The sequence below is a fragment of the Oryctolagus cuniculus genome, chromosome 8 (genome assembly GCF_051225735.1).
Source record: "Oryctolagus cuniculus isolate XC-2025 breed Fujian yellow rabbit chromosome 8, ASM5122573v1, whole genome shotgun sequence".
Classification (NCBI taxonomy): domain Eukaryota; kingdom Metazoa; phylum Chordata; class Mammalia; order Lagomorpha; family Leporidae; genus Oryctolagus; species Oryctolagus cuniculus.
Window position 1 is genome coordinate 147,529,865 of NC_142874.1, and position 12,995 is coordinate 147,542,859.

General features: G+C 58.5%; 1 protein-coding gene across 2 annotated transcripts in view; it reads right to left on the reverse strand.

Moving 5' to 3' along the window:
• Nucleotides 1–12,995, reverse strand: part of MYOM2 (myomesin 2) — an 80,179-nt gene that overhangs the window by 32,914 nt on the left and 34,270 nt on the right. For both annotated transcript variants that reach the window (XM_070047243.2, XM_070047244.2), the window contains 4 exons: nt 9,235–9,434; nt 8,768–8,821; nt 5,550–5,677; nt 261–444 (listed from right to left, as the gene is read on the reverse strand). In XM_070047243.2, coding sequence (XP_069903344.2) covers nt 261–444; nt 5,550–5,677; nt 8,768–8,821; nt 9,235–9,434 — 566 coding nt within the window. The remainder of the gene's footprint in view (nt 1–260; nt 445–5,549; nt 5,678–8,767; nt 8,822–9,234; nt 9,435–12,995) is intronic.

The window sequence follows — 12,995 nt, forward strand, 5'->3', positions numbered from 1 at the left end:
GATTTCTGCAGCTCTGTTCGACCTCTTCCCACCGGGGTCTTCAGGCCTCAGGGCAGGAGTCCCGGTGTGTTTGGGGGCTGGGCTTTGTTCTAAATGGGACCATCGACTACACCTATCTTTAGTCCATTAGTTGGTTTCGTGAAAAGCACATGGAGCTCGGGAGGAAGGCCGAGGGTCAACCAAACCGTCGCAGGGAGTCTCCGTCGCAGACAGCACCCTCACCCCCGTCCCTGCACCCCAGCCACTGCGCGAGAACTCACCAATCGTGTCCTGAGCCTGGATGGGAGATGTGATCTCCGACGGGTCGCTGAGCCCATGCTTGTTGGCTGACAACACCCGGAACACGTAGGGTTTCCCCTCAGCGAGATCAAAGACCGCGTACCGAGGGGACCTCACGGCCGTCTGCGCATTGACTCGCTGCCAGCTGCCACTGCCCACCACGGACTAGAGAGAGACGGGACCAGGGTTACCACTGCCGACCACGGACTAGGGAGAGACGGGACCAGGGTTACCACTGCCGACCACGGACTAGGGAGAGACGGGACCAGGGTTACCACTGCCGACCACGGACTAGAGAGAGACGGGACCAGGGTTACTACTGCCGACCACGGACTAGAGAGAGACGGGATCACGGTTACCACTGCCGACCACGGACTAGAGAGAGACCAGACCAGGGTTACCACTGCCGACCACGGACTAGGGAGAGACAGGACCAGGGTTACCACTGCCGACCACGGACTAGAGAGAGACGGGACCAGGGTTACCACTGCCGACTACGGACTAGAGAGAGATGGGACCAGGGTTACCACTGCCACTGCCGACCATGGACTAGGGAGAGACGGGACCAGGGTTACCAATGCCACTGCCGACCACGGACTAGGGAGAGACAGGACCAGGGTTACCACTGCCGACCACGGACTAGAGAGAGACCGGACCAGGGTTACCACTGCCTCCACTGACCACGGACTAGAGAGAGACGGGACCAGGGTTACCACTGTCGACCACGGACTAGAGAGAGACCAGACCAGGGTTACCACTGCTGACCACGGACTAGGGAGAGACGGGACCAGGGTGACCACTGCCGACCACGGACTAGAGAGAGACCAGACCAGGGTTACCACTGCCGACCACGGACTAGGGAGAGACGGGACCAGGGTTACCACTGCCGACCATGGACTAGGGAGAGACGGGACCAGGGTTACCACTGCCGACCACAGACTGGACTAGGGAGAGATGGGACCAGGGTTACTACTGCCGACCACGGACTAGAGAGAGACGGGATCAGGGTTACCACTGCCGACCACGGACTAGGCAGAGACGGGACCAGGGTTACCACTGCCACTGCCGACCACGGACTAGAGAGAGACAGGACCAGGGTTACCACTGCCTCCACTGACCACGGACTAGAGAGAGACGGGACCAGGGTTACCACTGCCGACCACGGACTAGAGAGAGACAGGACCAGGGTTACCACTGCCTCCACTGACCACGGACTAGAGAGAGACGGGATCACGGTTACCACTGCCGACCACGGACTGGACTAGGGAGAGATGGGACCAGGGTTACTACTGCCGACCACGGACTAGAGAGAGACGGGATCAGGGTTACCACTGCCGACCACGGACTAGAGAGAGACCGGACCAGGGTTACCACTGCCGACCACGGACTAGAGAGAGACCGGACCAGGGTTACCACTGCCGACCACGGACTAGGGAGAGACGGGACCAGGGTTACCACTGCTGACCACGGACTAGGGAGAGACAGGACCAGGGTTACCACTGCCAACCACGGACTAGAGAGAGATGGGACCAGGGTTACCACTGCCACTGCCGACCTTGGACTAGGGAGAGACAGGACCAGGGTTACCACTGCCGACCACGGACTAGGGAGAGACGGGACCAGGGTTACCACTGCCGACCATGGACTAGGGAGAGACAGGACCAGGGTTACCACTGCCTCCACTGACCACGGACTATAGAGAGACAGGACCAGGGCCACCACGGACTAGGGAGAGACGGGACCAGGGTTACCACTGCTGACCACGGACTAGGGAGAGACGGGACCGGGATGAAGCTGAGAGTTCGAGAAAGTGAGCAGAGGAGCCCCCAGCCGTGGTGTAACCAGGCTGTGCTCTGGGCAGGCCCCTGATGTCCTCTACAGTGGACAGTCAGTAAAGCTTCTGTGAACCGTGATAAAGGTGAGGCCCATCTGAAGGGGTAGGTGATATTAACAAAAGTTGCAAGTCTACCAGTAAGGACTGTTTTCACTAAAGTGAATAAATTATAGAAACCTGAAGAATCCATATGTGGGTAGTAAAGCAAAGGGAAATGTGAGTAACTGGGGCACTGTTCACAGAATTCCATCATAACTCGGTGGTTATTTTCTGATTAAAAGGTAACTCCTGCAGCAATAGTGACAAAGTGACAGTAATCTCAACGTCCAGCATTAGGGTAGGGGACTCCGTGGTTCCTCAGGCATTTATAACATGCGGCTATTAAATTACATATAAAGATCCTGATCAAACAAGATAAACTGAGGCATTTTGATTGCAAGGGAGAATGCAGAGTATGTCCACAAGCACATGACTGTGGAGAACAAGACCCTATGCACCAGGCATTAATACTGACTATTCCATAGGTAGGATCTTTAAAAAGTTCACGGAAATTCATACTATAAAAAACTAATAGTGGCCGGCGCCATGGCTCACTAGGCTAATCCTCCGCCTTGCGGCGCCAGCACACCGGGTTCTACTCCCGGTCGGGGCACCGGATTCTGTCCTGGTTGCCCCTCTTCCAGGCCAGCTCTCTGCTGTGGCCAGGGAGTGCAGTGGAGGATGGCCCAAGTGCTTGGGCCCTGCACCCCATGGGAGACCAGGAGAAGCACCTGGCTCCTGCCTTCGGATCAGCGCGGTGCGCCAGCCACGGCGGCCATTGGAGGGTGAACCAACGGCAAAGGAAGACCTTTCTCTCTGTCTCTCTCTCTCACTGTCCACTCTGCCTGTCAAAAAATTTAAAAAAAACTAATCATGGATTTCAAAATTTTTCGCACCAAAATAAACATCTTACAATTCCATTTTTTCCACAAACTTTTTGAAAGGTTTCACGTGATGGAATTATTGGGAGTGTAGTTTTATCCCACGTGACTTTTCTGCATTTTCCAGGTTTTCTGTGCTGCACACTGAGTTTGATCCTTAACGCCTGAGCATCCTGCTTACTTCCCACAGACAGACGCCCCTTTGAAAGTGCGGCTGTGTAGCTCTCTTCAGCAGCGGCCGCGAGGCCGGGTGAAAGCAGTCTCTCTCCTTTTGGCCAAAGCAGAAAGTCAGGCTCTGGTAGTGTGCCTGGACTACCACGGCTCAGAGCAGGGCCCGGCTGGTGTCCCCCATGCTGGTCCCCATGGAGCCACGCGCATCCTCGCTCTAGACGAGGGCATCTGGGGCGGAGGAGGCATGAGGACCCTGGGTCAGAGGGAAGCATCCTCTGAGAGGGCCTCAGGTCAGAGCGGGAGACAGCCAGGCCCCCGGGGACCTGAGGAGGACCTGGGGACCTACCCGAGGCATGGGCCCCCCACCTGGTGAGCAGGGCCTGCAGGGTGGCCTGAGGGTCTGGCTGTGTGGCAGAGGCTGCCTGCTGAACACCCCGCAGCAGGCACAGGTGCCAGGCCCCGCGGCCTCACACGCAGAGCCCAAAGGGGAAGGAACCACTGCACAGCCACATCTGTGGGCCACGGCAGCAGGCAGGGCATGGCTATCGTGATCCACCCAGAACCAGTGGCACTCGTCTGCGTGGGACTGAGCTCAGAGGACAACCTGCTCAGCCGCGTATGCTCCAGTGTGAAGGAGGCGCCCGCAGTGCTGAGTCATGGCAGAACGAGGTGGCAGCTCTTCTCGAGGTTCTTCTAGGGCCTTGACATGCGCTAAGTCACTAAAAGGCTACCGCCCACCTGCAGCCTCTGCTCCCCTCCTGAGTGGGGGTCCAGCCCAGGTCCTGGGCTGCAAGGCTCACCTGCAACTGCTCAACAGGTCAGGACACGCGTCCGCCACAGAGAGCAGGCAGTGCAGCCCAGCTGCCGGCCCGGGGCGCAGCCAGGGGCCTCATCCTACAAATGTGTGTGCAAACACTGGCATTTCTGGTGCTCATGGGAGACCCTCCACGCTGGGAACACCCCACACAGAGCTGGCAGTGACAGCCTTCGTGACACAGTAACTACATCTCACGGCCAGAGTGAGGGGCAGCCCTCCACTTGCAGCACCCCAGCTACAGCCCCACACCGCACCCTCTACAGCAAGAGCAGACTGTGGGCTCTGCACGTCCACAGTAACAGCGTCCCGTGGGCTCTGCACGTCCACAGTAACAACAGCCCGTGGGCTCTGCACGTCTACAGTAACAACAGCCCGTGGGCTCTGCATGTCCACAGTAACAACAGCCCGTGGGCTCTGCACGTCCACAGTAACAACAGCCCGTGGGCTCTGCACCGCCCGTGACTACTGCATTGTAGGTCAGATGTTTGTATCATTTTACATCCTGCACTATGCTAACTGGTATAAAAGGATATAAATTTATCTATTACATTGTTAATTTAGGGTCACAAGACCATAGTTAAAAGGTTTATTGGACTTTGAAGGTTTATGCAACTACACCTCCAATGTCCATAGTGGGAGGAGACCCATCACAGAAGCAGGCCACAGAGGGTTTTATGCAATAAGACGGCTCAGCCACACGGGGGCACACAGGGCATAGAAGGTTAGTGTGAGTGATATTTTGTTGGTTACATATGTGTGCATATGTGTGAGAGAGGGTAGGGCTGGAATACACACATACTGTGTGTGTGTGTGTTTGAGAGAGAGAAACAGGGGGCAGGGCCATAATATACAACATACTGTGTGTGTGTGTGTGTGTGTGTGTGTGTGTGACAGCAGGGCTACAATGTACAGTGTACTCTGTGTGTGTGCTCAGGGCTACAATATTCAATATACTATGTGTGCACGTGAGAGAGTGGGGCTACAAAACACAACGTACTCTGTGTGCGTGTTCAGGGCTCTCATATACAACATACTATATGTGCGTGAGACAGCGAGAAGGGCTACAGTATATAATGTACTCTGTGTGTGTGCGTGTGTGTTTGGGAGAGAGAGAGAGAGATACAACATACAATGTACCACGGGTGTGTTTTCAAGGCTGCAACAGACAACCCACTGTGCACCTCTCTATGCGTGGGTGAGAAACGCAGGCCACGGGGTATCTGCGTGTGACAGTGGCTCTGCACAGGCCCTGCACAGGCACACATGCGGGGCACCACCCTCTGCTTCCCTGCAGTCCCCCAGGCTCAACTCCTCACCAGACGGCGGAGGGCACAGAAGCCAGGGAGGTGATTAGCCACACTGCCCGCTGGAAGGGCCACAGCGCCAAAATGGACAGCCCTCCCTTGTGCTGGTTTCCATTCTGGAACATTCCTGCTGGTCTCAGCACTGCCCTGCCTTTAGCCTCATTCTAAGTAGGTCGAGAGCACCTGCGGGCACACGGGGCGGCTTCCCAAGGGCTCAGACGTACCTTCTCGATGAAGTACATGAGCGGCTCCTTGCCCCGGGGCACTGGGGGCTCCCAGCTGAGCACCACGTAGTTTCTGCTGATCTCCGAGGCGTGCACATTGGTGGGAGGCCCTGGAACCTGAACGTCGCCTGCAGGAGCAACAGATGGGGTGCGTGAGGGGCCAATGGCATGGCTGCCATCTGCACTGGGCACATGGTGCTGGCCGGGCACTGTCCCTGCCTCCCTTCTCTCTGGGGAAGGCAAACCAGAGGGCCGTGTTTTCAGGGTGAAACAGAAGCTACCGATCCTCCAGCCGTGCTGTTTCTAAGACGAGAAAACAGCCTCGTCCACAAGGCTGCCGAGTGCCCACTGGAAGGGAGAAGGAACGGGTGTGGAAACAGGGGCAGAGCGCACGTATGCAGACAGTGTTAGCACCGGCCTCGCAGGCCTGGAAGCCTAGGAGAGGACACGGCCCTGTGTCCAAGGAGCTCCTGGCTGCTCTCTGCTCACTGCGTGCCCTCAAAGCACCTGGCGCTTCCCTCCCAGGAGATCTGAGTCAGGTTCACAAGCACCCGCTCTATGCCTCACGCTTGATGTTACGCAAACAGCGATGGCAGAGAGTCTGCAACCAGAGACAAGTGGCGCGCGGTCTCCTGACTTGCACCTTTGTTTTAATACGATGGGCGGTGTCCCAGGCTCGGGCTGGAATTTACGGGGACTCGCAAAGCATGGAGTGGCCTCCCAGGCCCTCAAGTTGTGATACAAAACTACCAGGAGCTTCCAGTGGGATTAGCACGAGATTAAAAGGTCTGAGCCATCCCCAGAGCGTCTTCTGCGCCCTTCCGATATCCACCTGCTCCCACAGGACTGGGCTGCATGCGAGGACCCGACCAGCCTTGTGGCGGCAGCACAGGTAGAGGCCAGACTTCCCTCCACGAGGGCCCTGCGGCAGGTGCCCCACACGGGAGCCGTAACGTGGGCCTGGCCCCAGGTGGTGCTGGCAGATGGGCTGAGTCCCAGACAAGGAGTCAGCGCCTCTCCAGGAACGACAAACAGTGCCTGCGGGCAGCAGGCAGGGCCCAGGGCCTCCACTGCCCCCAAACCCAGACAGCTCGGTCCACACGGCAGGGAACCAGAGAGAGGTCGATTACAAGAGAAGCTGCAGAAAACCCACCAAGTCCCCACCCCTAGACACCGGCATCTACCACACGAGGCACCAACTGAGAGGGCAGCAGAAGCCGCCAGGGAGACCAGGATGGTGGCGAGTGGGCGCCCGAGGGCAGAGCACCGGCACCTACGCCCTCCTGCTCTAGACCCCGCACGCGGCCTCACAGCCAAGGGGGCAGAGAGGAAACCCGCCCCCGATGCCAAAGGAGAGCCCAGTGCTTGTCAGCGGGGAAGCCCCGTGCGGGGGGGAGGGGTGCTCAGCTGGGAAGACCCTGGACGTGGCTGCCTGGGGCCGGCAAGGCAACAGGGGAGCCCCACTGATGTGCAGGTAGCCCTAATGGATTCCAGGGCTCGGCTTATATGAAGCCGGGGGGCAGGGGCAGAAACGGAGCTCCCCCCGTGCGAGCCCTGAAGCCAGGCAGGTCTGTTTCAAGCAGAGTAGACTCTGCGGCCCACCAGGCCGTCTTCTCCGCGTTTAAATGATGGAGCCTTCCTGTCTCCAGGGCTTTTACAACGCAAGCTGCGCTGTAGACGCGCGGCGTTCCTTTAGCAAGCTATGCCTCTTGCTGCAGGTCCTATCGGTTTTTTAAGATTTTATTTATTTGGAAGTAAGAGTTAGAGAAAGAGGGAGAGACAGAGAGAGAGCTTCCATCCACTGCTTCACAACCCAAGTGGCTACATCAGCCAGAGCTGAGCCAGGCGAGAGCCAAAGGCTTCATCCAGGTCTCCGACACGAGTGGCAGGGGCCCAAGCACGTGGGCCATCCTCTGCTGCTTCTCCCAGGCACCTCAGCAGGGAGCTGGATCAGAAGTGGAACAGCTGGGACGCGAGCCGGCGCCCACATGGGACGCCGACGTTGCCAGCGGCAGCTTTACCCTCTCCTCCGCAGCACAGGCCCTGCAGGTCCGGTGTGCAGGTCGGAGTCCCTGCTTGTCTGTGAGACCTAGCGACACCGGGGCCCTGAGCTGCCGTGCAGTGGTGAGGAGGAATGGTCCCCTCCTGCTGAACACACAGGTCTAGCAGGGCCAGCACAGTGCAGTATAACCTGCAGATCCCTTCGCTCATTCAAATGTCCACACGTTCATCATCAGAGGAAGGGCAAGTGTCCACTGCGCGTCAGGCACGGGGCCAGGAAGTCCCACTCGACTCAGCCATGGTCTTGCCTCTGTGACCTATGCACTGGACATCGCCCCTGGTTTCTGGTTCTGCCAGGCAGAAGCTTTGGCCAGGTTGTAAACGCTATCTTGGGATGAACGCGGCAGAACTCCACAGGGTGCAGCCCTGGGGTTCCTCCCCTTGTGGGGAGCGTCGGGGCCTGGTCAGTTTGAGGTACCCATGTGAAGCCCCCCTCTAGGGGCCTCTCTGCCTCCAGTACAAGCACTGGCCTGCAGGATTCTGGGATCTGCAGCTCTCTGGGGAACAGAATTTTAGACGCTGCAGCCCCAAGTGCCTCTGCTTGGCCAAGGCTCCAGGTGGACAGGCTCCCTCTGAGGTCTGTCTCCACCCACTGCTCCAAGAACTCTGAGTCCACCTGAAATCTGTGACCTCTAACGGGGTGGTGGGGAGGGGCAGGTCCTTCCAGCTGCCCCCAGGGCACTGAAGCAAAGTAGCCACGAATCAAATACGAGTGAGGGAAACACAAGCGTTCAAGCCAAGAACGTCACTGGAGAGAGAGACACACCACTTCAGTTCCAGTGCAAGGGATGGCATTTTAGCTTGCAAGGGAACCTAAGCTTTGCTTCGAATGCACCTGTGAGCAAGGAGCTCTACCAGGCAGGGACCAGACCTCGGCTTCCCTGTGCCTCCCTGTCAGTCTGCAGAGAGAACGTGGCCAGGATCCCAACCCGAAAGGAGGCATCTATGGATCCCGCCCAGGAGCCACGAGCCCACAGCCCGCCTCCCACACCTGGATTCTTCCCCCCAACCTGTTTTGCTTATATTTTTAATTCTTCTGGACTTGAAGCTGCCTGCAGAGCGGGCCCACCTTGCAGGTGTGTGACGTCCCTGTCTCGTGTCTAATCCCAGCTCGCAGTCCCCAGGGCACAGGCAGCTGAAGTCACCAAGACCCTTACCTTCAAGGTCATCCTGGTAGATCACAACCTCCTTCTCCCCCTCCAAATGAATGGCTGCGGAGAGAAAGTGCGACACTGAATGCGACATCCCGCGGCTTCCCGAGGACAGCAGGCGTTCTCCCCGATTCGGGGCAGGTCCGAGCCACCTCCGTGAGGAGGCCGTGCACACCGTCCTCGCGAGTGAGGTTTGCAGCGTGCGTGGCTGGGAACTGGCTGCGGCGCCATTCACAGCTCTGCAGCTCTGTGCAGTGGACTCAGACGAGCCCCTGGGCAAGGCAAACAGCGATGACTGCACCCGCGTCGAGGCCGGGTCCCAGTCTAGGCTCTCTGTCACGTGGAATCTGCGTGAGGGAGCTACATTCAGCCTGCTGAGGGCTCACCCGAGTGAGCGGGAAAACAGAGAGCAAACCACCACACACAAGAGAGCCCACCGCGTCCCGGTCGTAGCTGGAAAGAGAGCGACCTACCCTGTAACCTCCTGAGATCCGCGGGGTCCAGGGCGGCCACGGCGTCCGAGACCCGGGAAGGCCGGCTGATGCCGGCGCTGTTGACGGCCCGCACGCGGAAGATGTAAGACCTGCCTTCGTAGAGGCCCGTCACGGGGTACTTGCAGATCTTCACAGGCGCATCGTTGCACTGCACCCAGTTGTTAGTTCCCACCTCACACCTTCGAGTGCAGAAACAGGAGAATGGCAACGTGGCGTCCACCACACACGTCAGGCACGGCTCGGCAGGCTCCCCTCGGTCCCCACACACGTGTCAGTCACGGCACAGAGAGCTCCCCTCAGTCCACTACACAGGTGTCAGTCGCAGCTCAGCGGAGCTCCCCTCAGTCACCACACACGTGTCAGTCACAGCTCAGAGAGCTCCCCTCAGTCACCACACACGTGTCAGTCACGGCTCGGCAGGGCTCCCCTCAGTTACCACACACGTGTCAGTCACAGCACAGGGAGCTCCCCTCAGTCACCACACACGTGTCAGTCACAGCACAGGGAGCTCCCCTCAGTCACCACACACGTGTCAGTCACAGCACAGAGAGCTCCCCTCAGTCACCACACACGTGTCAGTCACGGCTCAGCAGGGCTCCCCTCAGTCACCACACACGTGTCAGTCACGGCTTGGCAGGGCTCCCCTCAGTCACCACACACGTGTCAGTCACGGCTTGGCAGGGCTCCCCTCAGTCACCACACACGTGTCAGTCATGGCTCAGCAGGGAACCCCTCAGTCACCACACACGTGTCAGTCACAGCACAGAGAGCTCCCCTCACTCACCACACACGTGTCAGTTACAGCTCAGACAGCTCCCCTCAGTCACCACACACGTGTCAGTCACGGCTCAGCAGGGAACCCCTCAGTCACCACACACGTGTCAGTCACAGCTCAGCAGGGCTCCCCTCAGTCCCCACACACGTGTCAGTCACGGCTCAGCAGGGCTCCCCTCAGTCACCACACACGTGTCAGTTACAGCTCAGAGAGCTCCCCTCAGTCACCACACACGTGTCAGTTACAGCTCAGAGAGCTCCCCTCGGTCCCCACACACGTGTCAGTCACGGCTCAGCAGGGCTCCCCTCAGTCACCACACACGTGTCAGTCACGGCTCAGCAGGGAACCCCTCAGTCACCACACACGTGTCAGTCACGGCACAGAGAACTCCCCTCAGTCACCACACACGTGTCAGTCACAGCACAGAGAGCTCCCCTCAGTCACCACACACGTGTCAGTCACGGCTCAGCAGGGCTCCCCTCAGTCCCCACACACGTGTCAGTCACGGCACAGAGAACTCCCCTCAGTCACCACACATGTGTCAGTCACGGCTCAGCAGGGCTCCCCTCAGTCCCCACACACGTGTCAGTCACGGCTCAGCAGGGAACCCCTCAGTCACCACACACGTGTCAGTCACAGCACAGGGAGCTCCCCTCAGTCACCACACACGTGTCAGTCACAGCTCAGCAGGGCTCCCCTCAGTCACCACACACGTGTCAGTCGCAGCTCAGCGGAGCTCCCCTCAGTCACCACACACATGTCAGTCACGGCACAGAGATCTCCCCTCAGTCACCACACACGTCAGGCACGGCTCGGCAGGCTCCCCTCGGTCCCCACACACGTGTCAGTCACGACTCAGCAGGGAACCCCTCAGTCACCACACACGTGTCAGTCACAGCACAGAGAGCTCCCCTCAGTCCACTACACAGGTGTCAGTCACGGCCCAGCAGGGCTCCCCTCAGTCACCACACACGTGTCAGTCACGGCACAGAGAACTCCCCTCAGTCACCACACACGTGTCAGTCACAGCACAGAGGGCTCCCCTCAGTCACCACACACGTGTCAGTCACGGCACAGAGAGCTCCCCTCAGTCACCACACACGTGTCAGTCACGGCACAGAGGGCTCCCCTCAGTCACCACACACGTGTCAGTCATGGCACAGAGAGCTCCCCTCAGTCACCACACACGTGTCAGTCACGGCTCGGCAGGGCTCCCCTAAGTCACCACACACATGTCAGTCACGGCACAGAGAGCTCCCCTCAGTCACCACACACGTGTCAGTCACGACTCAGCAGGGAACCCCTCAGTCACCACACACTTGTCAGTCGCAGCACAGAGAGCTCCCCTCAGTCACCACACACGTGTCAGTCACGGCACAGAGAGCTCCCCTCAGTCCACTACACAGGTGTCAGTAACGGCTCAGCAGGACTCCCCTCAGTCACCACACACGTGTCAGTCACGGCACAGAGAGCTCCCCTCAGTCACCACACACGTGTCAGTCGCAGCACAGAGAGCTCCCCTCAGTCACCACACACGTGTCAGTCACGGCACAGAGAGCTCCCCTCAGTCCACTACACAGGTGTCAGTAACGGCTCAGCAGGGCTCCCCTCAGTCACCACACACGTGTCAGTCACGGCACAGAGAACTCCCCTCAGTCACCACACACGTGTCAGTCACGGCACAGAGGGCTCCCCTCAGTCACCACACACGTGTCAGTAATGGCACAGAGGGCTCCCCTCAGTCACCACACACGTGTCAATCACAGCTCAGCAGGGCTCCCCTCAGTCACCACACATGTGTCAGTCACGGCACAGAGGGCTCCCCTCAGTCACCACACACGTGTCAGTCAAGGCACAGAGGGCTCCCCTCAGTCCACCACACACGTGTCAGTCAAGGCACAGAGAGCTCCCCTCAGTCACCACACACGTGTCAGTCACAGCACAGAGAACTCCCCTCAGTCACCACACACGTGTCAGTCACGGCTCAGCAGGGCTCCCCTCAGTCACCACACACGTGTCAGTCACAGCTCGGCAGGGCTCCCCTAAGTCACCACACACGTGTCAGTCACAGCACAGAGAACTTCCCTCAGTCACCACACACGTGTCAGTCGCAGCTCAGCGGAGCTCCCCTCAGTCACCACACACGTGTCAGTCACGGCACAGAGAGCTCCCCTCGGTCCACTAGACACGTGTCAGTAACGGCTCAGCAGGGCTCCCCTCAGTCACCACACACGTGTCAATCACAGCTCAGCAGGGCTCCCCTCAGTCACCACACACGTGTCAGTCACGGCACAGAGAGCTCCCCTCGGTCACCACACACGTGTCAGTCACAGCACAGAGAGCTCCCCTCAGTCACCACACACGTGTCAGTCACGGCACAGAGAGCTCCCCTCAGTCACCACACACGTGTCAGTCACAGCACAGGGAGCTCCCCTCGGTATAGCCTGCAGTGCTGAGAGGCTGATTCATACAGACAGCAGTATAAATAAGTCAGGGCTCCTTAGAACTTTGATATCTGTCTGTATGGATATGTAGGAACAGATAACTCTACAGATACGGGCAGAGCCATCACGTAGATGTACAGGTACAGTAACTCGGTCAGCATAAGCAGTGGCTAGATAGATGACAGGGATATGGACGCATGGAGGGACAGACGGACAGATGACAGACAGACAGCCTGGCAGGGCGAGTGCTCCGCTGAGTTCTTACAGCTGCACACTGATGCACAACGGAAAGCAGGGCAGTAAGGGTGGACTGCCCCTTTCTGGAATGTTCCATCACTTTGATATGTGTTTTTAAAGCGGGGAAAGGGGGTGTGGATTATTACGGGAGACAGTGTGTGAAACAGCTCTTGCCAGCATGGGTGGAAATGCCGTCAGAGCTGCCGGAGAGCGGAAGCCGAAGTTTGCTGTTTGCCGCTTTCTAACCCAAGCTGAGCCCAGAACAGCACCGCATGCAGGTCTGT